Here is a 27453-nt window from a genome sequence, read left to right on the forward strand (position 1 = left end):
CCATGCAATGGGGAAAGAATAAACTTTTCAACAAATGGTATGGAGACAACTGGATATCCACATGAAAGAATGAATCTGGACACACTTCATACACAAAAATTAACTAAAAATGGATCAAAGACCTAAATGAAAGAACAAAAACTATAAAAACTATTTGAAGAAAACTTAGGTGAAACTTCATGACCTTGGACAAGATATGGTACCAAAACACAAGCAAATAAAAATTTAAAAATAGATACGTTGGACTTTATCAAAATTTAAAACTTTTGTGGAATTCCCTGGCGGTCCAGTGGTTAGGACTCCACGCTCTCATTGCCAAGGGCCCGGGTTTGATCCCTTGTCGGGGAACTAAAATCCCACAAGCTGCGCAGTGCGGCCAAAAAAAAATAAAAAATAAAAAACATTTGTGTATCAAAGGACACTATCAAAATGAAAAGCTAGCCCACAGAATGGGAGAAAATATTTGCAAACTATAAATCTGAGAAGGGACAAGTATCCAGAATAAAGAAGTCTTTCAACTTAACATAAAAACTCAAGTTAAAAAAATGGGTAAAGGATTGGAATAGATGTTTCTCCAAAGAAGATACACAAATGGCCAGTACGCACATGAAAAGAAGCTCAACATCATTCATTAAAGAAATGCAGGGCTTCCCTGGTGGTGCAGTGGTTGAGAGTCCGCCTGCTGATGCAGGGGACACGGGTTCGTGCCCCGGTCCAGGAGGATCCCATATGCCGCGGAGCGGCTGCGCCCGTGAGCCATGGCCGCTGAGCCTGCGCGTCTGGAGCCTGTGTTCCGTAACGGGAGAGGCCACAACAGTGAGAGGCCAGCGTATCGCAAAAAAAAAAAAAAAGGAATGCAAATCAAAACTATGAGATTCCAGTTCACACCCACTAGGATGCCTCAAATAAAAAAGCCAGATATGGGCTTCCCTGGCGCAGTGGTTTAGAATCCACCTCCCGATGCAGGGGACACGGGTTCAAGCCCTGGTCCGGGAAGATCCTACATGCCACGGAGCAGCTAAGCCTGTGGGCCACAACTACTGAGTCTGCGCTCTAGAGCCCATGTGCCACAACTACTGAAGCCCACACACCTAGACCCCATGCTCCACAGCAAGAGAAGCCACTGCAATGAGAGCCCCGTGCACCGCAACCAAGAGTAGCCCCCGCTCGCCACAACTAGAGAAAGCCTGCGTGCAGCAACAAAGAACCAATGCAGCCAAAAATAAAATAAATTAAAAAAAAAGCCAGATAGTAAAGGTGTTGGTGAGGATATGGAGAAATTGGAAAATTTATACATTGCTGTTGGGAATATAAAATGATATAGTCACTATGGAAAGAAGTGTGGCAATTCCTCAAAAAGTTAAACATAGAGTTACTATGTAACCCAGCAATTCCAGTCCTGGGTATATACCCCCCATATTGAAAACATGTTCACAAAACTTGTACATAAATGTTCATAGCAGCTTTATTCATAATAGTCAAAAAGTGGAAACAATGTCCATCAGCTAATGAATGGATAAACAAAATGTGGTCTATTTATACAATGGAATATTATTCAGCCATAAAAAGGAACAAAGTCCTGATACATGTTACAACATGGATGGACCTTGAAAGTATTATGCTAAGTGAAAGAGGCCATACACGTGTTGTAACTGATTCCATGCATATGAAATGTCCAGAATAGGTCTGTCCCTAGACATAGAAAGTAGATTAGCAGTTGCCTAAAGCTATGGGTAGTGGAGAATGGGGAGTGACTGCTGTTCGGTTTCCTTTGGGGATGACAGAAATGTTCTAGAATTAGATCGTTGTGATGATTGCACAACTCTGTGCTTATACTAAGTCCCGCTGAATTGTTTATATATATTTTTGTTTTTGTTTTGTTTTGTTTTGTTTTTTGCGGTACGCGGGCCTCTCACTGTTGTGGCCTCTCCCATTGCGGAGCACAGGCTCCGGACGCGCCGGCTCAGCGGCCATGGCTCACGGGCCCAGCCACTCCGCGGCACGTGGGATCTTCCCGGACCGGGGCACGAACCCGTGTCCCCTGCATCGGCCGGCGGACTCTCAACCATTGCGCCACCAGGGAAGCCCCTGAATTGTATATTTTTAAAGGGTGAATTTTATACTAAGTGAACTAGGTCTCAATTAAAAGCAAAAGGAAAAATATTTTCCAATGATGATCAGTGAGGGGTCATCGTGGTAAAAATACAATATGGCAAGAGAATAGCCCACACATCTGTAGAAGGGACTGAAGCAGGCCACTGAGATCTGCATTCTTGCCCCAAGGAAATGGAGGCTTAGTCCAACAGCGAATAGGTGATGGAGGCAGAATACATACCAAGGTCTGTCAGCCTGGGAGCCCTCTGCTTATAGCTTCTAGCCCTGAAGTGGTCCAGTAGGAAAACCACTAGGTATTGTGGCTACCAAGCCCTTGAAATGTGGCCAGTTGGAGTTAGGATGAGCTGTAAGGGTAAAATACACGCTGGGTTTTGAAGACTTAGTCTTATAAAAAGAAAGTATCTTAATAATTGCTTTATATTCATTATATATCAAAATCATACTGTTTCTCGATATATTGTGTTAAATAAAATATAAAGATTCATTTCACCAGTTCTTTTTACTTTCTAAAATGTGACTACTAAAACTTTTAAATTATATGTGGCTTGCAATACTTTTCTATTGGACAGCGCTACTCTAGACTATTGGTCCCCTGGGAGCAGGGTAGGAAAGGGTGATATTAATTTATCTGTGAAATAAAATTTCATTGAGCATCCTTGGCTGAATCAGCCTAAAGCTGACCACAAGGGGTCCTGGGAAGGGGGTGTCGCCTGTACCTTCAATCCTAAAGGGACAGAGGGAAGGAATTGGTGGTATCCCTTCCCTCAGGCAAAGAGGTTGAGGCCTTCCTCACTAGATTCAGATGTATCTGAATGTCTATGGCTAATCAAGAAATCTGCAAAGCATGGCCATTAAAAAAGGCAGAAAAGGGTGGGCATCTTGTGTATTTTGACAAGATTTACTATTTAAAGCAGAACTCTGGACTTCCCCAGTGACGCAGTCGTTAAGAATCCGCCTGCCAATGCAGGGTACATATGGGTTTGAGCCCTGGTTGGGGAAGATCCCACATGCCGGGGAGCAACTAAGCCTGTGCGCCACAACTGCTGAGCCTGCGCTCTACAGCCTGTTAGCCACAACTACTGAGCCCACGTGCCACAACTACTGAAGCCCGCGCGCCTAGAGCCCGTGCTCGGCAACAAGAGAAGCCACCGCAATGAGAAGCCTGTGCACCGCAACAAAGAGTAGACCCCGCTCACCGCAACTAGAGAAAGCCCGCGCACAGCAACGAAGACCCAACGCAAACAAAGTAAATAAATAAATAAAAATTTAAAAAGTAATAGTAAAGCAGAACTCGAAGAAATAACACCTTCAAAAGCTTCATCATCTAATGCAAAATGCATTTGATGATTGCGTATCAGTCAGATCTGAGAAGGCTGGGGTCTGTCGGAGGAGGATCAAAAATTGCAATGTAAAATCCAGGAGAGAGAAAACTTTGTCAAGTTTATTCTGGTACCCTTAGCGCCGGGAACAGTGCCCGGCACGTAGTAGGCGCTTCTTAGATATTTGAATGAGTTAAGATGCAAAATTATGTAGATGTGAGGGTGTATTTCCCAGGGGAGGAGGCCTCTGGGTTTTGCCCAGTCTCAAAGGAGTCTAGCCCGCCAAGGGGTTAAAAACCACTTAATACCGAGAGGGACATGAAATTTATTTGAAATCAATGTCAAGAATTGGTTGTTCTTATTCTGGGGAGTAGCCAGACCTCGGCGTCTGGAATGATCTACGTGCTTAAAAATACCACTCGCCACCATTTTCTCCAGGTAATTTTCCATCCCTGCCCCCACAGTCAAGGGGAAAAAAAGTAATTCTGCAATCCTACCTAGCTTACAAAAAAAAAAAAAAAAATCGGTACAAGCACAAATCTCCAGGCGCCGCCAGCGCAGAAGAAGAAAGGGACCCACGCGGGCCTCGGGCGCCGCCGGGACCCCAGCCCCCGAAACTTTGCCAAGTTGCGGGCGCCGAGCGCGCCCGGAGGCGCGGGGCGCGGCCGCGGGCGGAGCCGCCCCCTGACGCCGGGCCGCGGCGCGCCGGGCCGCCCCCTCCCGGCCCGGGCCGGCCCCGCTGGCTCCGCTCAAAGTTTGCGGCCGCCCTTGCGCCCGCGCGCCCGCCCGATGTATGGGTGATATACTGCAGCGGGTGTCAGGGTGAGGGACGGCCATATTTGCCGGTGCGGCCCGAGCCGTCAACAACAAAAAGTGCGCGGGAGCTCGGCGGGCGCACGGACGGGCGCACGGACGCTAGGGCCGCCTCGCTGCCGCCCGGCCTCGCCGCCTTCGCCGCCGCCCTCGCGGGCCGGGCCCCGCTGCGCCCCGGCGCGCCCCGCCGCTCGGGGGGATGTCTTACAAACCGAACTTGACCGCGCACATGCCCGCCGCCTCCCTCAACGCCGGTGAGTGAGTGCGCCCCGCGGGCCGCGCGCGCCGCGCCCCAAGTGCCGCCAAGTTGGGGGTCCGCGCGCCCGGCCCCGGCTCCCGGGGGCCCGCGGCGGCCGGGGTCGGCGGGCACCGGGTCCCGGCCCGGGGCAGCGCGGCGGCCGCCGCCATGATTCCGGTGCCCGCCCTGCCAAAGTTCGCGGGTGCGCCCCGCGCCGGGCCGGGGCCCGGGGCACGGGCGGCCGCCGCGGTCCCCCCCACGCCGGCGGCCGAGGGCTCGTGGGGAGCGCGGCGAGCGAGGGCGGGGGAGGCTTTCTCGGCTCCTTTTTCCTTGGCTTTTGGGCGGCTCGGCGAGGGCCCCTGCCGGCGGGAGTCGGGAGCGGCCGGGCCGCGCCGGGAGCGGGGCGCTGGGACCCCGGCGCGGGCCGCCCTTAGGGAGCTGGGGGCAGGTCCGGGCAGGGGTCCTGGGCGGCAGGCGTGCACGTGAGCAAACCCGGGCCACGCGCGGGCGGCGCTGCGGGGCGGCGAGCGTGCCAGGTGCAGCCGACCCCGAGGGAGCGGGGCCGCTGGGGTCACCGGCGGTGCAGTGGAGATCGTCGGTGGGCGCCCGCCCGGCCTGGCGCGTGGGACGGGGCGCTCAAAATGGGTCGCACGGGAGGTCCCTTCAGGCGTGCGCGGAGAGAAGTAGGAGGAGATCGGGGGCCTCGGAGAGCCTGGAGGCGGCGGCTGGGGGCGTCGTTTCAGCGGGGCCCCCGCATCTCGGAGCCCCCAAGTCTGGGTTTAGAAGGCCCCCTCCTTCGGAAGCCGGAGGGGCCGTCCTCTCCTTTCCCTGGGGCTGGAGCTGGGCGGTCCCAGGAAACTCCTGCAGAAGTTGTCAGGCAGCTTTAGGCTGTGCCTAGGGTCTTGCCCCAGGGACCGAGGGCGATAGGTGAAATTGTGGGTTCAGAGGGGACTGGCTTTGTCCCTTCACCAAGGTTCTCCTCCTTTAGACTCTTGATGGGAAACAAACTTCCAAAAAAGCGAGGCGCATGGAGGGGGCTTGGGAGGGAGGGGATTGGCCTTGCTGGTCAGAAATGCCACGCCGGCAGTTGGCCGAAAGTTTTGGGCCTTGTCTCCGAATGTTGACTCCAGAACTCCAAAAATTTGAAGAGGCCCCCAGGAAAGCAATATATGTATATGCATATGTGTGTATAGGTGTGTGTGTGTGTGTGTGTGTGTGTGTGTGTATTTAACTTCTTGGACCCAAATTTGGGGATTGGAAAGGGTTAAGATTCAGGGGGTGGAAGGACGGGGTGGGGGATAGTTGAGTTGGTCAAATGTGGGCGCTAAGCCCCAAGAGCCCCTGTTTTTTCCTCAGATGTTCTCACCTCTTCTGGGGTCTGCACACCTTACCAAGACGGGCTTTGTGGCCACAGTATTTCTCACTGTCTCCCTCATCTGACTCCGGGGTGGGATGGGTGGAGGGTCTTGCTGCCAGCCCGGACTGGCGGGAAGTCTCAGGCCGGCCCTGGTGCAGTTGAGGCCGGCGCCCTGAATGGGGCCCTTAGGGGATTGGGGTCACAGGGTGACAGAGGCACCCGCTGGGGACTCCGAAGCCCTTTGGGCTGGCTAGCACCTGTACACAGATTTTCTTCTTTCTCCTGCGGTGAACTCCAGGAGGACTGCTGAGGTCCCCAGGTCTCTGGTGTTTTGGTGGGGCCGCCCCCCTCCCCGTGGACCCCTTTAGAAAGGCCGGATCTCCCCGTGCCATTTGCATCCAAGATGGACTCTCGGCTGCCGCTCCTCCGGCTTCCTTGTCATCATCCCTCACACCCTCCAGCCCTGCCTCCTGCTCGAGAGTTGCCAAGCCTCGGCCTGGCCGGCGGTGGCAGTGGCGGAGTTAGACAAAGCCCCCGCCTCCCCGCCGGAGAGCCCCCCCAGGCGCCCCAAGTGGCGGGAAGGCCGCCAGCTCCCCAGGCCCGGGCGCTCTTTGTCTGGCTTGGGGGCGGGGAGCCGCGGCTGGCCCCAGGAGCTGCTGGCCTCTGCCAGTCCCTCCCTGGGCTCCGGGCCCTCCCTGGTCCCCCGCACACTACACGCATTGTCTGCGATGCTCTGTGACGGCTGTGCTCACGCCCGGTCTGGTTTTCTCCTAGGCCTCCGGCAGCCGGCCGCTGTGTCTGCAGGAAGGTGTGGGCATGAGTGGGACTCGGGGCCCTTCCGCCAGCTCTCTCCAGGGCCACAGACACCCCCCTCTGAACACCGAGTAAGGGACTGGCGCTGGCACACAGTCGGGGTCACCTACCACATCACCCAGGCCGTGGGAAAGTCAAGCTCCGAGCTGTTGCCTGACTCCCATCCCCCAAGCCCCCAACCCATTCCTCCTCCTCCGATCAGCCCCCCGGGACCTAACCCCGGCACCCTGAAGGAGCAGCATCTAGGCCCTTGAGACATTCTGGTGGGAACCATCACCTCAAACAGATGGAGAAACTGAGGCCCAGAGAGGGAAGGGCCTTGTCTTAGGTCACACAGCCGCGTATGGCGCAGCTGGACTGGCTCCTAGTCCAAGCCCTTGGCTGTGGGAGAGAAGATGGGTCGGGGAGGCAAGAAATACAGACTTGCAGCGAGAGGAGGGCAGGAGGTGGTGCAGAGAATGAACCAGAGGTGTCCAGCTCACCTCCTGCCAGGGAGCTGGAATCTTCTAGATGGCTTGAAGTGCCGAGCGGTGCAGTAGACACCCCCCCCCCCCCACACACACACACAGTCTTGCGGCCTTTCGGAGAGGCGTGGTAAGTTGTGGTGGGCGGGACTTGAACCCTGGCCTGGGGCAGCAAAGCCTGAGCTGCCCAGACTGCACTCACCGCCCACATCAGAGGGTCAGGAAATTGGGGCTTGGCTGATGTGGCGAGGGGAGCTGGGGGTCACCCGCCCTGCCACACTCCTGTGCTCTGGTCACTGCACACCCGCAGCTGCTTCAGACGGAGGTGTGGTTCTGCAGCACAGGTGTTTCAGCTACCCCACTGTAGAGGCGTGGTGGTGAGGCTCGGAGGAGCGCAGTGCTGTGCCCAGTCCCAGCTTAGACGTGGCAGGATTCACGTTTCCTGACTGGGCATCCTGTGTTTGAGCATAAATCTGGGTCCCAGTGGAGAAACCCAGGCAGTCCTGAGACCGAGGAAGACACGTCGGGTACCAAGCTGTCTGCGGCTCCTGGACAGAGGGACAGGTGCAGTGTGTTAGTCTCTTCTGTGCTGTGTGGCCTGGGGCAGTGCCCGCCCTCTCTGGTCTGTGTTTCTGTCTCTGCAGTGAGGGGCTCCAGGGCCCCTTCCAGCTCCAGCAGCCTGAGCTCCTGAACTTCCTTCCTCCCCTGCCCCCTCCCCTTGCCCACACCAGATGAGCAGCTGGTCGGTTTGGCCGGCCTGGCACCAGCTGTCCATCCCCGGGGGCCAAGTCTGCAGAGCCCGCCGTGTGCGGGAGAGAGAGACAGTTTGGCTCCGGGGAAGGCAGGCAGAGGGGAAGCTGCTCCCCGGCCGGGCGTGGAGGCATGCGGGCAGCTGCTGAGGAGGGCTAGGTAGATTCTCCATGGTTACCGCTGTTCGTAATTCTGCAGGACATCCTTTACTTGCTAATGACCACTCGGACGCCATTATGGGTCTGCATGCTTCCAGCTACTGAGCTGGAGCTGGAAAATTCCCTGCTGAGGGCCTCCCCACCCCCCATGCAGGAGACTCCGTTCTGAGCCGGGCCCTGGCCCCCCGTGGTCCCTCTGCTGAGGGACAGTGTCTCCCAGTGTAACAGTCCGTAAGTGGGGTCTTACGCCTCCCCCGTGGGGATGAAGCCAGCTGGGCATAGATTCAGACTGCCGAGAGTCTTGTTCCCTCTTTGGGGAGGGGCGACAGGAGCTCAGAGAGGTTGAGGGGCTTGTCCAAGGACACACAGACAGGCTGTGATGTGCTTCAGATTTCTGACTTTGTGTCCAGTACCCCAGTCCCCAGCCAGGGTTGGGTCTCAACAACCTCCAGATCTTCCCCTGTCTTCCTCACCATATACTCCAGCAGAGGTTTGGGCACACAGGAAGTCTCAGCCCAGGTGTGGACCAGCCTTAGTAGCAGATGGGCTCTTGTGGCAGCCATGTGTCTCTAGGATATCAACCTCTGGGGAGCAGGACCCAGGAAAAGGGGACTTGCAAGGGTTAGGCTGAGAATAGCAGCAGCTTTTGTCTTTGCTACCAGTTTTGACTGCATGTATGGGAAGGATTTCTGTGATTGATTAGCAATGTCTGCTGTGGTGGTGGGCGTGAAGAGCAGTGGTCTGTTAGCTACATTTTACCATCAGTCATCTACGCGGAGTATCAGCTGTGGCCAAACTAGAGGACAGGAATAGGGTTCTGTATCCTCAGAGACAAAAGACCACTGTTGATGGCATGAGTTCTGGGCAGGGGGACTCAGAGTCCTTACCTCGGATACAGTTAGCCAAGGCTACTTGATTACTGATTCCTGTCTCCTCCCCTGTAGCTGGGAGTGTCCACCCGCCCTCCACCAGTATGGCGACGTCATCACAGTACCGCCAGCTGCTGAGTGACTACGGGCCGCCATCTCTAGGCTACACCCAGGTATGGCAGTGGGGGTGGGATGTGCTGTGGGAGGGGCCCTAGGGGCGGCCTGGGCCAGAGGGGAAGCGGTGAAAGGAGTAGAAATGATGGAGCTGTCATCTGAGCTTCCTCAACCCAGGGCTCAAGATATCAGAATGGAGAAGTGGCAGGGGGTTTCACGGGGGACACCGAGTGACAGGAAGGGGTGGGAGAGCCCAAAGAAGGCTGGAAGCCCCGAGAGCCACAGTTCCCGATGGGGCCACCACCCCACGTGTGTCCCTGGTGGGCCTCCTCGTGCCTGGTCCCTGGGGAAGTGAGGTCTGGCCTTGACTCTGGATCTGAGCTTGGACAGAGGAGGGGGGCCCTGCTCCCACTCACTCCCCACAAGGTCATGGGCCCTGCAGGGAGGACGGGCCCATATCCTAGTGGAGTCCAGGTGCGTTGCACCGAGAGCTGCTGGCCCCTCAGTTTTACACCTGGTTTACACCTGGTTCCACCAGTTATGGGACTGTGGACCGCCCCTGCCCCAACCTCGCGGAGACTTGCTTTCCCCACCGGGTTGGCGGGCCCTCAGGGGAGGTGGCCGCTGGCCGCCAGGGAGGGGACCCGGGCCACTAGCCGGGAGATTCCCGTGGCTGCCACTCGCGTTCCGAGGTCGCCACGGAGGCCGGCCCCACGGATGAGGCGGTGGCTGGGAGCCGTGCCCCGCCAGGCCGTCCTGCCCCCGGAGGGGAGGCGGGCACGGGCGAGGACCCCCTGAAGAGGTGGCGGCAGGAGGCTGCTGCCAAGCTGGATGAGGAGAGGAGGAAGGACCAGGAGGCCAGGAGGCGGAGGCGGCAGAGGAGCTGGGAGCAGGCGAGGGCCTGGGGGGAGGTGGCCGCCCTGATGCAGCTGTTGGGGGGGGCGGGGGGGGCCAGGGAGGCCCGGCTGAGGCCCACAGGCCGACGGGACCCAGCCTCCCTGCTCCGGGTGTTTGCTCGGGCTGTTTGTGGGGTTCTGGAGAGAAAGGTTTCTGTGTGGTGGCCCCTGCCTGCGGGGGAGGATGGATGAATTTAAATACATTCTGGGCTCTGTCTGGGTGGTCCCTGGCAGTTTTTGTGGTCTTGCTGACCCCACATGTGGCCTCCATCTCTTCCGCCCACTCTGGACCCTCAGCACGCCCCCTCCCCCCCATCACTTGCCCGCCCATCGGCTCCTTCAAGGAGATTCTCAGTGAACACTTTCCTATCCACTTTCCTATCAACAAGCCAGTCTTTTTTTTTTTTTCATTTGAGATGATAAAAGGGCTTTCTGCAGACTGCTGGGTGGTTGCCTTGAGTGTGCAGGGACAGTAGAGAGGGCCGGCTCCCTGCTCTGTGCTTGTCGCCCAGGTGGGCCGTGCCTGGCCGCAGCTACCCTGGAGTCTGGGCCAGGCCGCCCTCCCTCCACCACCTGCCCCCGGCTCGGGCCTCTCCCCAGCCCTGCCCTCGTGGAGCTGGCATGCTGTGGGGTCCTGACCACGGCATTGGGGTCAGGTTGGGTTCAATCCTCCTGAACCCTTTTCTTTCTGATTCTAGGGAACTGGGAACAGCCAGGTGCCCCAGAGCAAATACGCTGAGCTGTTGGCCATCATCGAAGAGCTGGGGAAAGAGATCAGACCCACCTACGCGGGCAGCAAGAGCGCGATGGAGAGACTAAAACGAGGTAAATCGTGGGCCCGGGACTCCCATGACAGGTGACGCCTCGCTGCTGGTGGACCCCACGGCACTGGCCTAGTAACTGTCTTGAAAGATTTTCTGGGGAAAACGGAGGGTGGCAGACAGAAGAGTCCCCCGCGGCACAGGGGCTCCCGCTTTGTTACAGAATTACCGTTGGCTGTGGAGGTGTCAGGCTGGGTGAGTGGGTCTGTGGGATGTACATCTGATGGAAGGGGCTTGGCGGCCAGTTGTCAGATGCAGCGTCTAAGAAGGGAATCCCCAGGACTCCCCTGGTGGTCCAGTGGTTAGGACTCCACGCTTCCACTGCAGTGGCCTTGGGTTCGATCCCTGGTCAGGGAACTAAGATCCTGCAAGCTTCATGGTGTGGCCAAAAAAAAAAAAAAAAAAAGTCTTTGTACCCAGATCCTGCAGCTCTGCCTCACGCCCGCTCTGCTCCTGTTGGCCGACACTGGTCCTAGGAGCCCTGGGCGGCCCTGTAAGGTAGGCTCCCAACTTGGGTGAGGCCAGTGACATGAGGCCAAGGGGGCCTGCGTTGCCCTCTGCTGTCCTCCTTGGAGCGGGGGCCCAGGGGGGCGTGTGGTCAGTCCCAGTCTGGGGCGGGAGAGTGAGAATGCTTTGAAGTTCTTTCCTGATTGAAGAGGGAGGAAGGGCGGGAGGATGGTGCCACAGGAAGAAAGTGACTCACGTGAAGAGGTGACTGGCCAGCTGACTTCAGAAGGCAGAGAAATAGGTTGTTTTTTGCTGCTTCATGAAGTGAAAGCGGCGTGGAGAGGAGAAAAGGATTTCTATTTTAGAAGGTGGCAGTTCAGAGCACGGTGGCTTATGTGTGAATTTAATTTTAGGAGTTTTTTTTTTTTTTTTTTTTAAGGTTAGAGAAGCAAATTTGGAGAAAATCGAGAGGGAAATGTTCTGTGGCTATAAATCTGGGGCGTGACAGGGGGGCTGCAGTTGAGGCCACGGCTCCAGTGATGGCAAGGCCGGCTGAGGACAGGCTCCCACCCAGAGCAGTGGGCCGGTTCTTGACACCTTTGTGAAGAGACTGACCGACTGCAGAGCTGGATCGGGGAATAACAGGCACAGGTGTGGGGAGGGGGGCTGGCAGTTAGAGGCTGGAACGGAAGAGGGGTCGGGGGAGAGAAGGAGCTTAACCCCCAATCCAGCCCTGGGGGTCAGGTGGGCATCGCTTTGCCCACAGTGCTGGTAACGGGAGTGCCGGTTACCTGATTGCAAATGTCTGGGAAGATGCTGGACCCCGCAGTCTCTCTGACAGGCGACCTGCAGCCTCCCAACAAAGCTGGCAGTTCAGGTCAACACATGGATACACCTGGTGACTGCTTCAGGGCACATCCTGGGTGAGCAGCTGGCCCCACAGTCACCCTGACCAGTAAGGTGGCCAAGTTTACATCATAGCAAGTAAGAAGGGCACAAGGGAGTCAAGCGCCAAGAATGTTTTGCGTTTTTTAATGGTGAAAAAAATAAGATTTTGTGACATGTGAAAATTTTGTGAAATTCAGACCTCAGTGTTGTAAGTAAAGACTTGTGGGAACATGGCCACACCCATTGCTTATTAATGTCTGCGGCTGCTCTCACAGTACAATGGTGGAGTGGAGTAGCTGCGACAGTGGCTACACAGCCCTTTCCAGAAAGTCTTCGGAAGCTCTGGGGGGTAAGATTTGTGAGGTGGGGACACCTGAGTGACTTGGGGTGTCATTCCCAGTGCCCTCTGGGGGGTCAGCTCTTGGAAGGAGCAGATTCTTAGTGTCTATTAAAATGAAATCAGTATTTCATGAAGTTCAGTAAAACCAAAAAAAGAAAAAAACCCCACAAAACCCAAACAAGCAATAGATAACTCCCAAACTATAGAGATAAAAGATGAGGGGAGAATAATAGTGCAGGAGATGGCACCCGTCCCCTGGGGGGAAGGACAAAGCAGTGGACCAAGGTGGCCTGAGTGAGCACTCGTCTTGCACCCAAACCAGCCAGGCTGCCTGACATTGTCAAGCCCTTTCTAGAATTTAGGAAAAATAATGGTTTGAAGGTGTGGAAGGAATCTCCAAAGCGGGTCCCTGCTTAAAGAACTTGGGTGGGGACACACTTCCTCCTGTCATCTGGATGGTAACATGGTTCAAATAGAGAGTCATGTCATAAAAAGAGAGCTTGCTGGCTGTCACCGTGAGCATGGGAAGAAACTTTTAGGGAGACGTGAAGAGGGGTTTTGGCTTTGAGGGGTGGGATGGGGTTTGGGGTGTTGGATGCAGGTCCCGAGTTCCTCCAGTCCGAGGGTTTCGCAGTTGGTTTGGAAGGACCCTCCTCCTCTTCTGGAATGGGTGCTGCTGGCTGACGTCCACCTCTGCTTCTCTTCCAGGCATCATCCACGCTCGAGGGTTGGTGCGGGAGTGCTTGGCTGAAACGGAACGGAATGCCAGGTCCTAGCTGCCCTGTGAGCCTGGACGGTTTTCCATCTTCGGAGAGAAGTTACAGTTCATTTCCCCTGTTCAGATGAAACTTTTGTTTTCAAAATGGTAACAGTTTGGTTTCTCGTCCCCCTGCCCCTCCCATGGTTCACTAGGCTCCGAATCTATAGTCTGTAAGATCGAGGAAAGATTTTGCAGTTGATTGGGAGTTACATTTTAAATAGTTAGGAACTACCCAGGTGTTTGTTGTTTTTTAAAGCATTGATTCAAAAGATGCACGTAAAAATTACCTATCTTACAGCAAACTAGTTTGCCTCCAAGATACCACTGTCTCGCTTTCCTCTTTTGAATACATTTATGTTACCCGGATTGTTCTTTGATCCTTTTCATAAGCTGATACAACTTGAAGGGATTTTTTTGTAGTGCGGACTTGACAGCACACTTAACTAGTAGCTGGTCCCCTCGTTTCCCATACACTATAGATTCTGCTTAACGTAAATTCTTTTTTGCTTAAGCATTTGCATGACTATTAGTGCTCTGAAGTCGATTTTTAAAATGCACAAGTTATATACATACAGAAGAGCAACCTCCCAAACCAAACCCAACAAGGATCCCCGAAATTTTTCCTGAGACTGTATGTAGATTTCAGTTCTGCCTTTCCTGTAAGTTGATCCAAACATCTGGAAGAAAATGGAACTGTTTGCATCTTTGTATTTATTACTCGATGTAATAAAGCTTATTTTCATTAACAGCTTGTATTAAGATGTGGGTTCCGCAAATTCTTGGTGGTATTTTAAAGAACGGCTCCTCAGCGAGAGTGGGGAGAGACCTGTCAAAGGGCATTTTCCCACCTGGTCCAGAAACATTTTGCGTGACAATATCAGTAGCACAACAGGCCAGGGACAGGATGTGTCGGTTAAGTCAGAAGGCAGGGATCAGGTGAAGCTGCGTCACGGATGCATCTTAACTGCAGCAGACGTTAAGTGTGTGCCAGGAAGGAAAACAAGAGTAGAGGCGATGTTACTGATTTCGCCCTTTCTGTGCTCCCCCAAGTTAGGCCACTCTGTTTTTAGGAACTTAACCTGTGAGCATTTAAACTCAAGCTAGCTACTTCATCCTGTTCTCACTGGAAGAACTACCTGCTCTGGTGCTGGGAAAACTGGGTTGCCTCGGATGTGTTGAGAATTCATGGGGTGGTCCCCAACAGTCCCTTCCAAAGGGACTTTGAGGTCATCCTTACTATATTCCTTAGGCACCGATCCCAATGTAATGAGGATTTACCGTGGTGAGGGGTAGACTAAGACAAAAGGAGGGACCTGGTCAGTTTCACAGGCATAAGGCCAGGTCCCAGCCATGACAGCTCTAAAAGCCGGAGGAACGGGTACTAGGCAGTCGGCTTGTCTGCATCTCCTTCGTGGACGTGACAGGAAATTCAAAAAGGTTCAAGAAGGGGGGAGACAGAAGTTAAAGCTTCTGTCCCTCTTGTCTGAAGCTCCCCAAATTCCCTTCCACTATTACGGTCTTCTGTGTACCATTCCAGATGCTTCACTTGGCTCCCTTCTAAAAGGAGGTTGGACCTGGGAAGGGCCCCGCACACTGCAACCAGAGGTCGAGAGCCTTGCGTAGAGCTAAACTTCCGAACCAGGCTACTCCGAGGTGGGAAGACCTTCCCTGGCTTCTTCACAGGGAACTTTATTTGGGTGCATGCAGTCTGGTCTTCACGGATGAGGCCGACCCTGGGTCTGACAGTGGCCTTCTCACCTCATGGTTTGTTTCCCTACTAGTTTTATGCATAAACTTCCGGATGTGTGCTAACAAACCATGCCTGAAAACCCCCAAACAGTTTGTAAGGTCAGATCCGGCTTGAAGGATGGTATCAACCAAATTCACAAACCCAAGTTTCTGAAACCTCATCTTTTATAAACCTACTACTTGTAAATCAGCATACAGAGAATGACATGTGTATTTCCACATCAGAGAGGTTACTTGTCAACATATAGTCTATTAAGCTAATGGGGTAAATGGGCAAGTAACTTACTAACTTGTTAATCTTTCGCCATCTTGTTTTCTTTTGTTCTCTTAATGACATCTATATATCACTGAGCAATGACCTTCCAGCAGGTGACGAGGCACTAAATGCTATTGTTTGACTCAATTCTATAGTTTTCCATAAAAAGTCCATTATTTACATTAATGCTTTTTTTCAGAAAATATTTTCATTGGGGAATTCCTTGGCGGTCGTGGTTAGGACTCTGCGCTCTCACTGCCGGGGCCCAGGTTCAATCCCTGGTCGGGGAACTAAGTTCTCACAAGCCTCATGATGCAGATACAGATACAGTCACACAAATGTATAGCTTAAAAGGTGACATACTTCTAACTACCGTCCAGGTCAAGAAACAGAACTCTTGTCAGCTGCCCAGAAGCCCCTCCAAGCCCCGCGTCACAATGACAGCCTTTCCTCCCCCCAAAAGTGCCCTTCTCCTTCTACAGTAATGACTTCCTCGTGTTTCTTCTTACAGTTTTATTCTCAAAGTATGCACTGCTATTCACTACAGTTTGTCTGCTGTTTAGAAACTCTGCTGTCTCTGGAGCCCGTCACAGCTGCACTGGTGGTGGAGCTCACGCCGTCCCTGGAGGCATCCGGCAGGTTCTTTTTTAAAAAATTAATTATTTACTTTTGGCTGTGTTGGGTCTTCGTTGCTGCGCGTGGGCTTTCTCTAGTTGTGGCGAGCGGAGGCTACTCTTTGTTGCGGTGCGCGGGCTTCTCATTGCGGTGGCTTCTCGTTGCGGAGCACGGGCTCTAGGTATGCAGGCTTCAGTAGTTGTGGCATGCGGGCTCAGTAGTTGTGACTCGCGGGCTCTAGAGCCCAGGCTCAGTAGTTGTGGTGCACGGGCTTAGCTGCTCCGTGGCATGTGGGATCCTCCCAGACCAGGGCTCGAACCCGTGTCCCCTGCATCGGCAGGCGGATTCTTAACCACTGCGCCACCAGCGAAGTCCCATCCGGCAGGTTCTTTCAGTCAGAATCTGCAGTCCTTTCTCTGGGCACATTTTTACTTGATTCCCATTGTTCTTTCAGGAGTTTCTTTTTCTCTAGGGTCTCCTTTGCTCTTTTTTTCCTTTCTTGCTTTCTCTTCTCTGCCTCTCGTTTTTCTTTGTAAACAGGACTGTTTTCACCGTTGTAGAAAACATCCACTTTCTCTTGCAGGATTCTCCGAGCTAGCTTTCTGTTTTGATCGACGGATCTAGTCTGGTGGCACTGTAAGAGATAATATTTCATAATGTGAAAGCCAGTGTGTTCTGGGCAGGACCTCAGGAATCATTAAATTCAACCTAGTCCCTTTATAGAGGGGTCAGGCCCGCAGAAGGAAAGCCACTTGTCAGGAGTCCCAGTAGGTCAGTGACAGGACAAAGGCCATACCCTTTCCTGCCTCTGCTCGGCCCCCGCCCAGTCCTACACCCCAGCTGTATTATGTGGCTTTCACTGTAACTATTCCAATATTACGAGTGTTGTTTTGTTTGGAAGTAACAGTAGCCTTCAAATAAAGTTCCCAAATAATTTTGAAAACATCAACCAGTATGTCTAAGCAAGCCCTTTGTGTGCCCCATTTATACATGTAAACTTCTCTCTGAAGGAGGAAAATAGCCTCTTTATTATTCGTCAGCCATAATACTCATTGCATAATATCTCCGTTATCACTGGTGAGTGCCTTGCAAAGCAATTTGATAAAAGAAATCCTGTGAAATTAGGATGAAAGAATAGTACCAAAAGCAAATTTGGAGTAAGCTATATAAAATAGGTTTCAGAATTTTATTTGTTGCTCACGAATGTCACTTTTTTCAAGGAGGAAAAGAAAAATGATTGAGATTCTCACTAATACGCTCTTGGCTCAGAAACGTGGCAGTGAAGAACAGCTGTTGGGAGCAGACTCTGGGTTCGGTCTGGGCTGACTCTCCTGCAGGTGCAGGAGCCTCCCTGTGCCTCAGATTCCACATCATGAGTGTAGGCTTGTGACGAAGTGGCTCAGAACAGGGCCGGCCGCAAGCTCACGTGATATGTAAGTACTTGCGAAAGGTACCGCTGGTGTGCGAAAGCCCGCCTCTGCTCTCTCTGCTGTGCCTCAAGGCTTGTGCCGCCTTCAGGGCCCTGGGGATACGGAATGGACTGGCAGTTCCACAGAGGTGGTGGGCCGCTACCAAACCAGGAGACAGGAGAAAAGCACTGCACCATTTCCTAGAGGTTCAGAATGTATTGACAGCTGGCGATATTTTGATCAGAGGTTGGTTTTTTATATTCAGAAGAAAGACTCCTACAGGCAGCTGTACCTGGCATTTTTCCTCTGAGGGCTGAAATTGGGTTGCCAACGTTACCTCACTCAGTCCTTCTCCAGAAGGGTAGGTGTCACTGACATTTACCAAAGAGGGGACGGAGGGACATGGAAAATGCGACCATCTGAGTGATCAGCCAGGAGGCTAAGGGCTGAGCCCACTGGCGGACAGCCTGGGCCTGCGTGCTGCTTGGGGGCTGGAGCCCACGGCAGTGCCGCAGAGCTTTCTGCAGCCACCCTGCAGCCCAGTGGCTCGACCAGAACCGTGGCCTGCAAGTTCAAGGACAGCAGCAGTAAGAGCGCAACTGCAAAGGATCCTGGAAGGAGGCTCCTGACGCTGTGCAGAGGTTTCTGCCTGGGAGAAACGCTCCTGACGCTGTGCAGAGGTTCTGCCTGGGAGAAACGCTCAGGACCGGGCACGAGACCGGCAGTCTCTCTACTGCCGGGGTCATGGTGAGAACAAGTTTTCACTCAGGAGAAACCAGGGGACCCCCACGGCCTCCTTCCTCTACCTTGACCACAATGCCTGAGGGGATGTGCCTGAGCACCACGCAGTTGCTTGTTTTGTTGGTTGCCTGGCCCCCTGGCCCGTGTCCTTTTACAAACTGCTCTTCAAGTTCACTCTCATCCAGGGAGAGCAGAGCAGGGTGGTCCTTCTTGCCTGCCGCCTGGACTGGAGTGACCGCTGTTCCAGGGGATAAGAGTTCCGGCTTCTCGCAGAGCCGGAGTCCCCAGGGCACCATGCACACTCTGGTCAGTGGGGTAGGAAAACGGAACAGACCCGAGGTGCTCATAGTGCGTGGCTCTGCCTGCTCAGGACCTGAATAAGACAGAAAAGACAGCCCTTCAGCCTTGTCTGCGCTCAAGATTATACCGCAGGTTCTAAAATCACCTTTTATGAACCAGTTCAAACGATGACCACCCATCTGGCAGGCAGGGGATTTAAGAAATTAGTGCAGACAGGATACTCAGCAACACACACCTCTCTCCGGCCCTGCGTTGTCTACCGTGCTCTCAGCAGTACATGCCTTGTCAACTGATAAATATTTTCTTATAACAGACCAAAAAATGTCTTCAAAGCACCCAGAAGTGTTGTTTTCTCAGGAAGGGGAGGCTTTGAGTATAAAATTCAAAAGAACAGGGCTGTAACTTGATAATGAAATATTACATAGTATATCACACAAGAATTAGGATCTGAGTCAAGGGACATTATTTAAGTGTGTGAGAATCTTTGAAATCAAAAAAATGGAAAGACGACAGAACGTGATAGTCTATTTTATAGCTTAAGCTTAAACAGTCTGACACAGTAAATATCACTATCAATCAATGTCATGATTGTTGTTTTTTCATGTTTCCAGTTTCATGGATTTGAATAGGAACATCTGTTCCCTCAGAAGCCTGCCAATCACATGATCCAACCGGTACTCATCCTTAGAACCACCAAGTCAACTGATTTTTATTAAGGTGCCTGTTACGTTCCAAGTATGAGGTGAGGTACAGGGAGTGACGTGAGGTCAAAGAGGGCAAGACACTATCTTCCTGGAGCTCACAGTCTAGTCGGAGAAGATATTCAATCAAGAAGAAAGCGAGAGGTGCTGAACAAGAGATTTCAATAACTACTCGAGAGTAGCCTAAGGCTGAAATGTCTTAGTTGACGAATAGTATAGAGAATAATAGCCATGAGGGTATGGTGAATCACAGGCCTTTGCTTTTTTTCGAGGGGAGGAGGGCAGAGGATCTGAAAGGTATCACCTCTTTTCAGAGATCTACATATTCCCCATGTGAATGGGGTCGGGGCGGGGGAGTCACAACCTTCGCCCATTTTCTCATCTGGAAAATGGGAGGAATAAGCCCTCTCCATGCAACCCAACCAGGCTTAGAGTAAAGTCAGAGAAAACAGTGTTCTGGAAAGGGCTTTGCTGATACCTCTGAAGGCATGAGACTGGTTTTTAGCAAGATCCCTGTCACCAGGACTTTCCTGGTGGCACAGTGGTTGGGAATTCGCCTGCCAATGCAGGGGACATGGGTTCGAGCCCTGGTCCAGGAAGATCCCACATGCCGCGGAGCAACTAAGCCTGTGCGCCACAACTACTGAGCCTGCGCTCCAGAGCCCATGAGCCACAACTACTGAGCCCGCGTGCCACAACTACTGAAGCCTGCGCGCCTAGAGCTCGTGCTCCACAAGAGAAGCCACCGCGATGAGAAGCCCACGCACTGCAATGAAGAGTAGCCTCCGCTCACCACAACTAGAGAAAGCCTGTGCACAGCAACGAAGACCCAACACAGCCAAAAATGAATTAAAAAAAAAACAAAAACAAAACCCTGTCACCCAGGCAGATTTGGGGAACTACAAATGTGCCACTCGCATAATACTTCTTGATCAAGGATTATGTAGGCACTAAAAACAGATATATTGCTCTTTTTAACAAGTGCTTCCTGTGAGGCTCTAAACAGCTTCTTTTACCACTTGAAACCTTGTAAATTCTAGCTCATGGCAACTGGTCTCCAACACAGGTAGGAACTGGAGTTTACCTAAGGCAACTTCCTCAGCCAAAAGTAACGTACCATCCACCAAATTATTTCACTAGGTTTCTCTCGGCTCATTTACCTTTGACCCACCAGTTCTGACGGCTAACATCCACTGGGCCCAACACTGATCGCTAGATAAGCTTAATGCAGAAACATGCTAGCAGGCATTGCTTCCTTGTAAATATGTGCATTTTGCTATTTGAAATCCAAGTGCCTTTCTCAGTTATCAGTACAGATGACATGGTCATTTTTAGAATGAATACAGTATTCATCTCTCTACTATTTCTATGGAAAATAAATATAATGAAATATACTCTTCAAGCTTTAGGCCATGCTAGTTTTCAATCCTATGACTGACACATCTTCTTTGTGAAAAGCACGATATTCAGCATGTTCTGAGCAGGTCCTGTCAGTCCCGGTGGATGATAATTAAGGTGGTGTCGGTTCGTAATGTGCTCTGTGGCTACCAAGGGAGATATTTTGAAACAGAGTATGCCAGTGAAAATGGTGCTTTGAAAACTGCTTCTGTTTACTGTGTGTGAAATATGTCAGAAGTATCCTCAGGAAAAGATAAGGATAAACCCAGGCACATTCTCTGGAATCTCTACAACAAAGAATCCACTCCCCTATAATGATTAAATGAATGAGACTAAGTTGATGTCCAAAATTTCCCTCCCCTTATTTCTGCTTTCAGTCCACAGAACAGAATTCCTTTGTGTATCAGACAGTGTCTAGTCCCTGGATTAGGTTCATGGAACAGGAGGCCAGTACCTCTCTTGGGGCTTCTCTTCCGTTAGTAAATCTGACCAGGCAGGATGGTACTGGAATACAGTGCAGCGACAAAGAAAGGAAGCAGGTCTGAGACAGGGTGAAACTCCCAGACAAAGGGCGGAGAGGACAGCGCTTTTCTCAGCTGCTTTGTCACCAGCCCACTGTGTTTCAAATCTACCTTTCTGTCCTAGTTCAGAGCTGACACACACAGGAAGGTCTCCCACCCAACTGGAGTTCGAGAAGGTCCCCAGTGTTCAGTTACTGGCTGCTTTGTTTAACAGCTAATTCCAACAGCCAATAGGACGATTCCAAATACTTTTAGTATCTCCTGGAGCTCTGGCTCTACTCCAATGGTGGCTAAAAATGACAAACACACCCATGGTTCCACTTCCCCAAAGCCCAGAGAAGAATACGGATTGGATTTCAGTTTTTGTGATACCCACAGAACAACCCGAAGTCTTCGGGGAACAATAAATGCAGCTCAAATTAGAGCTCATCGTGACATTAAAGAGAAAAATGGTCACAAGCGGTGTGCGTAAGGGGAAACCAGTGGTCACGACAGCGCACCCTTGTTCCCTCCCATGAGTGCAAGCGTCGGCCCGGCCGGCTCTCCACCCCAACTCCCCTCGGCTCTGCTCTTCCTTGGAGGGTGGCGTCTGCACTAAACAGCTGGCTGCAATTTAGGTTAAAGCCACGCTCTCTCTCACTTGGTCAAGTTAAGAGATAACAGGGCTGACGCCTTTAAAACAGGCAATGTTAATTTGTTCAATGAATATTTTCCACATCTACTATGTGCCATGCATGGGCCTCGATGGGTCCAATGAGCCTGTAGCATAAAAGAGAAATTAAGACATCTGTAAGTAAGATAACATGCCAGAGCGTGGAATGGATGACACGCCATAGAGCAGTGGTTCTCAGACTTCACTGTGCTCCCAAGTCACCAGAAGGCTGGTTATTGGGACTTGGAAGCTGCATCCTATTAGGCACCTTTCTTCCTGACTGGATCCAGCTGGTACACAGTTCCTCCTCTGGCTTCCACAGTCAGCCGAAACCAAGACTGACACCTAGCTCATGGGTGGCATGCTCAGCTCTGGAATGTGGCCTGTGACCAGAGCAAACAATCACATATTTAAACAAGATGCAGTGAGCTGAGGCTTGTTTCGCCAACAGCTGAAATGCTCTGGAGAGCGGTAAGGGGATGCTACTGCCTTTGTGTCTCTGAGACAGAGAGAGGATATCTGAATCTGGAAGACATAGGATTTCAACTCTGGACCCACCTCTGGATACCATTTGCCTAAAATTCACTGTTTAAGTATTTTTTAGAAAGGCAGAGTACTAGTGTCTCTTAGCCACAACTTTCATGGTGTACCAACCTTGCAGAAATGTCATCTAAACTAACCGAAAGAACAGATGTGGCGATGCGCTGAAATGGGGTGCTTTAGGAAAAAAGACTGTTAAAGCTCTTGCGGCTCCAACTTTGATGCACAAATTCCCTAGGGATCCTGTTAAACAGGCTACGGCTCATCAGGGCTGGGGTGGGGCCTGAGACTCCACATTTCCAACCAGCCCCCAGGTGAGGTGGTTGCTGCCTGCAGTCCTGGCCCTTAAGATCGTCTGACTGCTGGATGAAGGCCCCACGATCATGATGGCAACGCTGGAGATGGAGAAGGTGTAAAGGAGAGAACAGGCGGGAGAGGAGGAGAAGACAAATGAATATCGAATTGAGCGAAAAGAACAGGTGAAATGGTCACAAGGGGATTGAGAAGCTGGGTCATCTGAAAAAAGAACATCAAAAACGTTGCTTCTATTACATTGTGTTTTTTTTTAAAGCTGCCTTTCTCTAAGTCTTTATTGAATTTGTTACAATACTGCTTGTTTTATGTTTTATTTTTTTAGCGGGAGGCATGTGGGATCTTAGCTCCCTGACCTGGGATTGAACCCGCATCCCCTGCATTGGAAGGTGAAGTCTCAGTCACTGGACCGCTAGGGAAGTCCCCTGCATTAATGTTCTAGAACAGCACTGTCCAATAGAAGTGTAGTGCAAGCCACATGTGAAATCCTAAATTTTCTTACAGTCACGTTAAAACCAGTAAAAAGCAGCTGATGAATTTCAATATACTTTATTTAATCCAATATATCCCAAATATTAGGACTTCAACATATCATCAATATAAAAAATTATTTAGATTTTTTTATATGAGATCTGCAAAAGCTGAAGTGGCCACGCTTACAGCACATGTCAGTCTGGACTAGCCACATGTGCTCGCGGCTACTGTAGTGGATAAGGTAGCTCTAGAATCTTGCTATCGGAGTGTGGTCCACAGAGCAGCAGCCACAGCACCCCCTGGGAGCTTGTGAGGAATGAAGAATCTCAGGACCTTCTAAATGAGAACCTGTGTGTTTTTTTCTTTTTTTTGGCTGTGCCGCACAGCTTGCTGGATCTCAGTTCCCCAACCAGGGATCAAACCCGGGCCCACAGCAGTGAAAGCGCAGAGGCCTAACCACTGGACCGCCAGGGAAGTCCCAGAGAACCTGTGTTTTAATAAGATCCTCAAGTGATTCAGAGGCACATTGAAGTTTGAGAAGCAAAGGACACAGGAATTAGCAAGTTCTTCCAACTGCTAGGACAGACACTTTTAAGAGCTATTGTTTCTTATGTTTATAATGTTTAAAAAGTTGAGACCAGAATTCAGGAGTGCTGAGTACCTGCTTAGTCATGGTCTTGCTTCCCCCTCCCGAATAAGGAGATAAGATAGGTCTCAAAAACAATGACCTAATCGATGGTGAAGGACCAAACACAGTGAGCTTTAAAAAGACAAAATGGTCAGCTGACGGCACCAGAAGCTAAGTGAGAGGGTGGTTTTCTGTGAAATGCTTAATGATAATCTCTGTCTCAGAAGTGGGTTCTGGTGCTCCCTGCCGAATGGGAGTAAAGATAACGCAGCCTTTCTCTCCTTTTCACATCTAACTCATCCTCCTGTTCTAGTTGCCTGAAATCCTTATGAGGGCTGAACACCTCCCCAAACAGAACCCCTGGGAACTTTGGCTCAGACTTGAAATAGACCCTGTCATTTCCTAGGCTGGGGGCTCTACACTCAAGATAGAGCACCTTTCAGCCACAGTAAGTGTTCCCAGAGAATTATTTCTCAAATAAGAAAATGACAACAGACTGAGCAGGAAAGGACAACAGAGCTGCTATCCTTGATTTGGGAGGACAAGAGGAAAAGGAAACTACTCTGAGTTTGGTCCAAATTTAATAGGCTTACTGCTGCACAGCTCAAGAGACACTAAAGAAGTAGATAAAAAGAAAAGCTTTCAATTCATACAACACCAACATCCCGTTCAGTTTTTTTTTCACAGAAAACTTCAAATCCACGATCACACCTGTCCTATTTGGGTGCACCACTGCCATTTTCTTCTATTTATGGCACCTAACAGGAACTTTATAATTTATCAACTACACTATTAAAATAGGACAAACACATTAAAAAAGCAGCAATAACTAAACTCCACATTTTCCTCTAAAAGTCTCAAAGACTCTGTTACCATTAATGACGCTTCGTATTTGTTTAGGACTTAGGTTTTCAAAGCACGTTCAAATATGTTATCGTAGTGAATATTTCATACAGATAAAGAAAAGAAGGGATGTATACTATGTGGAATATTTCAGGAAGACTTATTTTGGAAGAACATTAGGTAGTCCATTTTTTTAAACTAAATTTGTCCTTCCTGCTGCTTGTTTCTTTACCTTTCATAACATCTCCAGATTTGTTCTTCCCCCAGCTGCTTAGAAAGCGTTAGCTCATTTTCCTCAACGGTCTCTTCTTGACTCCCCCTCTCACTTTTTTGTCCCTGAAAGGCCATACTGCTTTGTAGTCAGCGTGACCTGCATCAATGCCTTGCCTCCACGATTTACTCACTGTGCAACTCTGGCCACGTTTCCACATCTGTAAAACAGAGGTAATACCACCGAGGGAGAGAAAAAAATCGTACACGTCACCACAAACGTAAGGTGCTTAGGATCCCTACATTACAAAGCTCAGGAACCTGTGGCTAACACTCCACAAGCCCACTCTGCAAACGGATTATTTCATGGACTTTTGTTTTCGAAGCTCAGTGAAAAGGTATCTAGAAAATGACCTGCAGACAATTTTACTTGGCATGGTCCAATTTAAGAAATACTTGGAAACCATGAAATTACCGAAGATATGCTGTTTGGTGAGGTCATAATTGTGGTCTATGAAATCAGGTGCCAAAGAGAGAATTATGATGCCAAGAATATAGTGTGACTTCCCAGAAGGTTCAAATTGAAAGGTAAAAACTACCTTCATCACAGCAAGTCCTGGTTTAAACATAGAAATCTTTAGTAATTATCTGATATAGTAAAAAAAAATCATGAAGGACAGAAAAGATGAAAAAAGTCACGTTTAAATGTACACCTGATTATTCCTTTTCATCTTCAATGGTTAAACTATAAAGTTTTAGAGTTCCTCATTTTTGCTGTGGAGGACGTCCCTCCTCCAACCCCCGCCAATGACAAGCTGTTTTGTATATAAAAATAAATGACACAGAGTAACACCCTGGTTAACAAACATTAAATGCCTCAAGCCATTAGCGGCCACTGCTACTGAACAGCCTAATCTTATCCCAATCAGAATGAAAGATCTCCACTCAAAAGCTCATTGTGGCAAAAGAGGAATACTTGAGCAATACAAAGATGTTATAATAAAATCATATAGTTTTTTTTGATACCGAGCTCCATGAGCTGTTTGTATATTTTGGAGATTAATCCTTTGTCTGTTGTTTCATTTGCAAATATTTTCTCCCATTCTGAGGGTTGTCTTTTTGTCTTATTTATGGTTTCCTTTGCTGTGCACCCTTATAAGGGCATAAAATAGTGGTGTTAGCTTGTATACAAGTAATGCAAAATCTCCAGTATGAGGAGGGGGGGGTTAAATTAAGATGAATAGTTCCTACACTTAATATATACTTGAATTTCTGACACCTTCTACTTCTGTTTTCTATATTCAGAAATAATTTCTATGGACTTTAAAAACCTCCTCTCTGTTTTTATAAAGCTTCTCTCTAGACCAGTTAGTCAAAAGCAGTTTCCATTCTGAATTTGTAAAAATTAAGACGCTACCAAAGAGCTTAACCTAAATTAAGAAGTAAGGTGTGAATAACCTTACCAGAGTATTTTGTATCAGTTGGTTAACAAGATAACTCAGTTAATTAGAATACTAGCTTCTGAACATGTTGGCTTATTAAAACATTAATAGATTTTTTTTTGAAAGTTACCTAAAGATGACACTGCCAAAAACAAAAACACACTCAAACTAAACAGAGTCCATCAGCAAAAAGCAATGATCTCCTGCCTCTTGCATGGTTGGGAACTAATCTCCAGGACTCGGTTTTGGGGTTAACATTTTTCTTGCAAGGAAACACACCTCCCTTTGCCTGGAGCCATCTCAGGAATCCACTTTCCCATCCTAGTGTGAGGATCTCAAGTAACAGATTTTGCAACCAACTGAAATTAGTGGTAAAACTGCTTTTTGTTTTCTGTTTTTGGGTGGACTTGAAAGAAACATGATTGCTGAAAACAGCCGTGTGCTTAAAAATGATTTGATTTTGGTTGGGTTTTAACACAAGCACAATACTGATGGGTGGATTAACACAATTGGGAGGAGGGTTCGATTTACTTAAGCTTGAACTCTCCCATAGACGGATGGGGTTTTGGAGAGGCTGAATTTCTACTGTTGAGACAAAATTGTCAGGTATTCTTAGGAGGCTCAGATCAGATGGAGTGCCTCTTGGCAGATTTGTTTTTCCAAGGGCAAATAACATCTGCTCCATCCTGGCTTCTCCGGCACACCTAAGGACAAGGCTGGCGAAGTCCCTTTATCGCGGGCTCCGGACACTCGGAGGAAAATCTAAGAGCTCGAAGTACCTTAAAGGGTAAGAACCTTTCGTCTGAGAAAGGCGAACTGACCAGTGCGTGTGAGATGGCCTGGGGGCCCACGGAAAGGGTTTTCTCTGGTCCTTCGAAAGGCTGGGCAAGAGGAAAACACCCACGATGCCTATAACAGGCCCAGCTGCGTGCTAACAGCTCCCTAAGGCTCCGCCGAGCAAGTCAACGAGCATCGTTCCATTTGTCCTCGGGCCTCGGTGGAACTGTTTTCTCCACAAGGGTGGGTTCTCCTCGCCCGCCCCTCCAAGTCCTTGAAGAGCCCCAGTGCCGACCCCCACCAGCCTAGGGTAAACCCATTCCAGGGTAAACTTAGCTCGGGTGTCCGGGCCGGCTTCACCTCACCGCCAGCGGGGCCTCAGGTCAATGGGCTGCGCGACTCAGGGTCGCAAACGGGGAAATTCACGGGTCCCAGCTCCCAGTCCTCTCTCCAGAGCCTCTTAACAATCGTGGGCAACCGTGTGGGTGTCGGGCTTCTCCGCAGACACTTACCTGACCTCAGGACTGAGCTCCCGCCCCCAACGTTCTGGGTGAACCGGAATGGCCGCAGGAGCGGGAACGCAAACGCACTCCCGCGCCTGCGCACGCGCCGTACTCCTGCCGCAGCTCCCCCTCACAAACCCGAGCCCCCGTCTTACTAACTGCGCATGCGGGAAGCTGCGGCTTCTTTCCCGCGTAGCTGCCGTGGGTTCCCAGAGAGCCA

General features: G+C 50.7%; 2 protein-coding genes across 6 annotated transcripts; one reads left to right on the top strand and one right to left on the bottom strand.

The window, feature by feature from the left end:
• The first annotated feature begins 4148 nt into the window (after positions 1-4148).
• On the top strand, positions 4149-13534 carry CDK2AP1 (cyclin dependent kinase 2 associated protein 1). Of its 2 annotated transcripts, none has more exons than XM_022598016.3 (4): positions 4149-4501; positions 8972-9069; positions 10605-10731; positions 13111-13534. In XM_022598016.3, the coding sequence occupies exons 1-4, from the start codon at positions 4447-4449 to the stop codon at positions 13176-13178; spliced, it is 348 nt and encodes a 115-aa protein (XP_022453724.1). In that variant the 5' UTR covers positions 4149-4446; the 3' UTR covers positions 13179-13534. The 2 variants fall into 2 exon arrangements, with proteins under 2 accessions (XP_022453724.1, XP_022453725.1); XM_022598017.3 differs by lacking the exon at positions 4149-4501 and adding an exon at positions 6621-6726.
• On the bottom strand, positions 12186-27380 carry MTRFR (mitochondrial translation release factor in rescue). Of its 4 annotated transcripts, none has more exons than XR_016387465.1 (3): positions 17998-21700; positions 15202-16416; positions 12186-14126 (listed from the first exon to the last, which is right to left on the bottom strand). XR_016387465.1 is itself a non-coding variant. In XM_022598023.2 (3 exons), the coding sequence occupies exons 2-3, from the start codon at positions 18277-18279 to the stop codon at positions 16174-16176; spliced, it is 525 nt and encodes a 174-aa protein (XP_022453731.1). In that variant the 5' UTR covers positions 18280-18305; positions 27243-27380; the 3' UTR covers positions 12186-16173. The 4 variants fall into 4 exon arrangements, 3 of the variants coding, with proteins under 3 accessions (XP_022453731.1, XP_022453730.1, XP_022453729.1); XM_022598023.2 differs by adding an exon at positions 27243-27380 and having other exon boundaries at positions 12186-16416; positions 17998-18305; XM_022598022.3 differs by adding an exon at positions 24534-27234 and having other exon boundaries at positions 12186-16416; positions 17998-18305.
• Positions 27381-27453: the final 73 nt, after the last annotated feature.

Source organism: Delphinapterus leucas, chromosome 14, assembly GCF_059928025.1.
Source record: "Delphinapterus leucas isolate spDelLeu-1000000601 "Yukka" chromosome 14, BTC_Dleu_Yukka2, whole genome shotgun sequence".
NCBI lineage: Eukaryota > Metazoa > Chordata > Mammalia > Artiodactyla > Monodontidae > Delphinapterus > Delphinapterus leucas.

Excerpts from the sequence above, each read along its gene's own strand:
- CDK2AP1 (XM_022598016.3), top strand. The coding sequence starts at position 4,447 with ATGTCTTACAAACCGAACTTGACCGCGCACATGCCCGCCGCCTCCCTC. Across the intron at positions 4,502-8,971 it reads CGCCGCCTCCCTCAACGCCG|CTGGGAGTGTCCACCCGCCC; the intron begins GTGAGTGAGTGC and ends CCTCCCCTGTAG. Across the intron at positions 10,732-13,110 it reads GATGGAGAGACTAAAACGAG|GCATCATCCACGCTCGAGGG; the intron begins GTAAATCGTGGG and ends CTTCTCTTCCAG.
- MTRFR (XM_022598021.3), bottom strand. The coding sequence starts at position 18,411 with ATGGGTGGTCATCGTTTGAACTGGTTCATAAAAGGTGATTTTAGAACC. Across the intron at positions 16,417-17,997 it reads CCTCAGGCATTGTGGTCAAG|TGCCACCAGACTAGATCCGT; the intron begins GTAGAGGAAGGA and ends TATCTCTTACAG.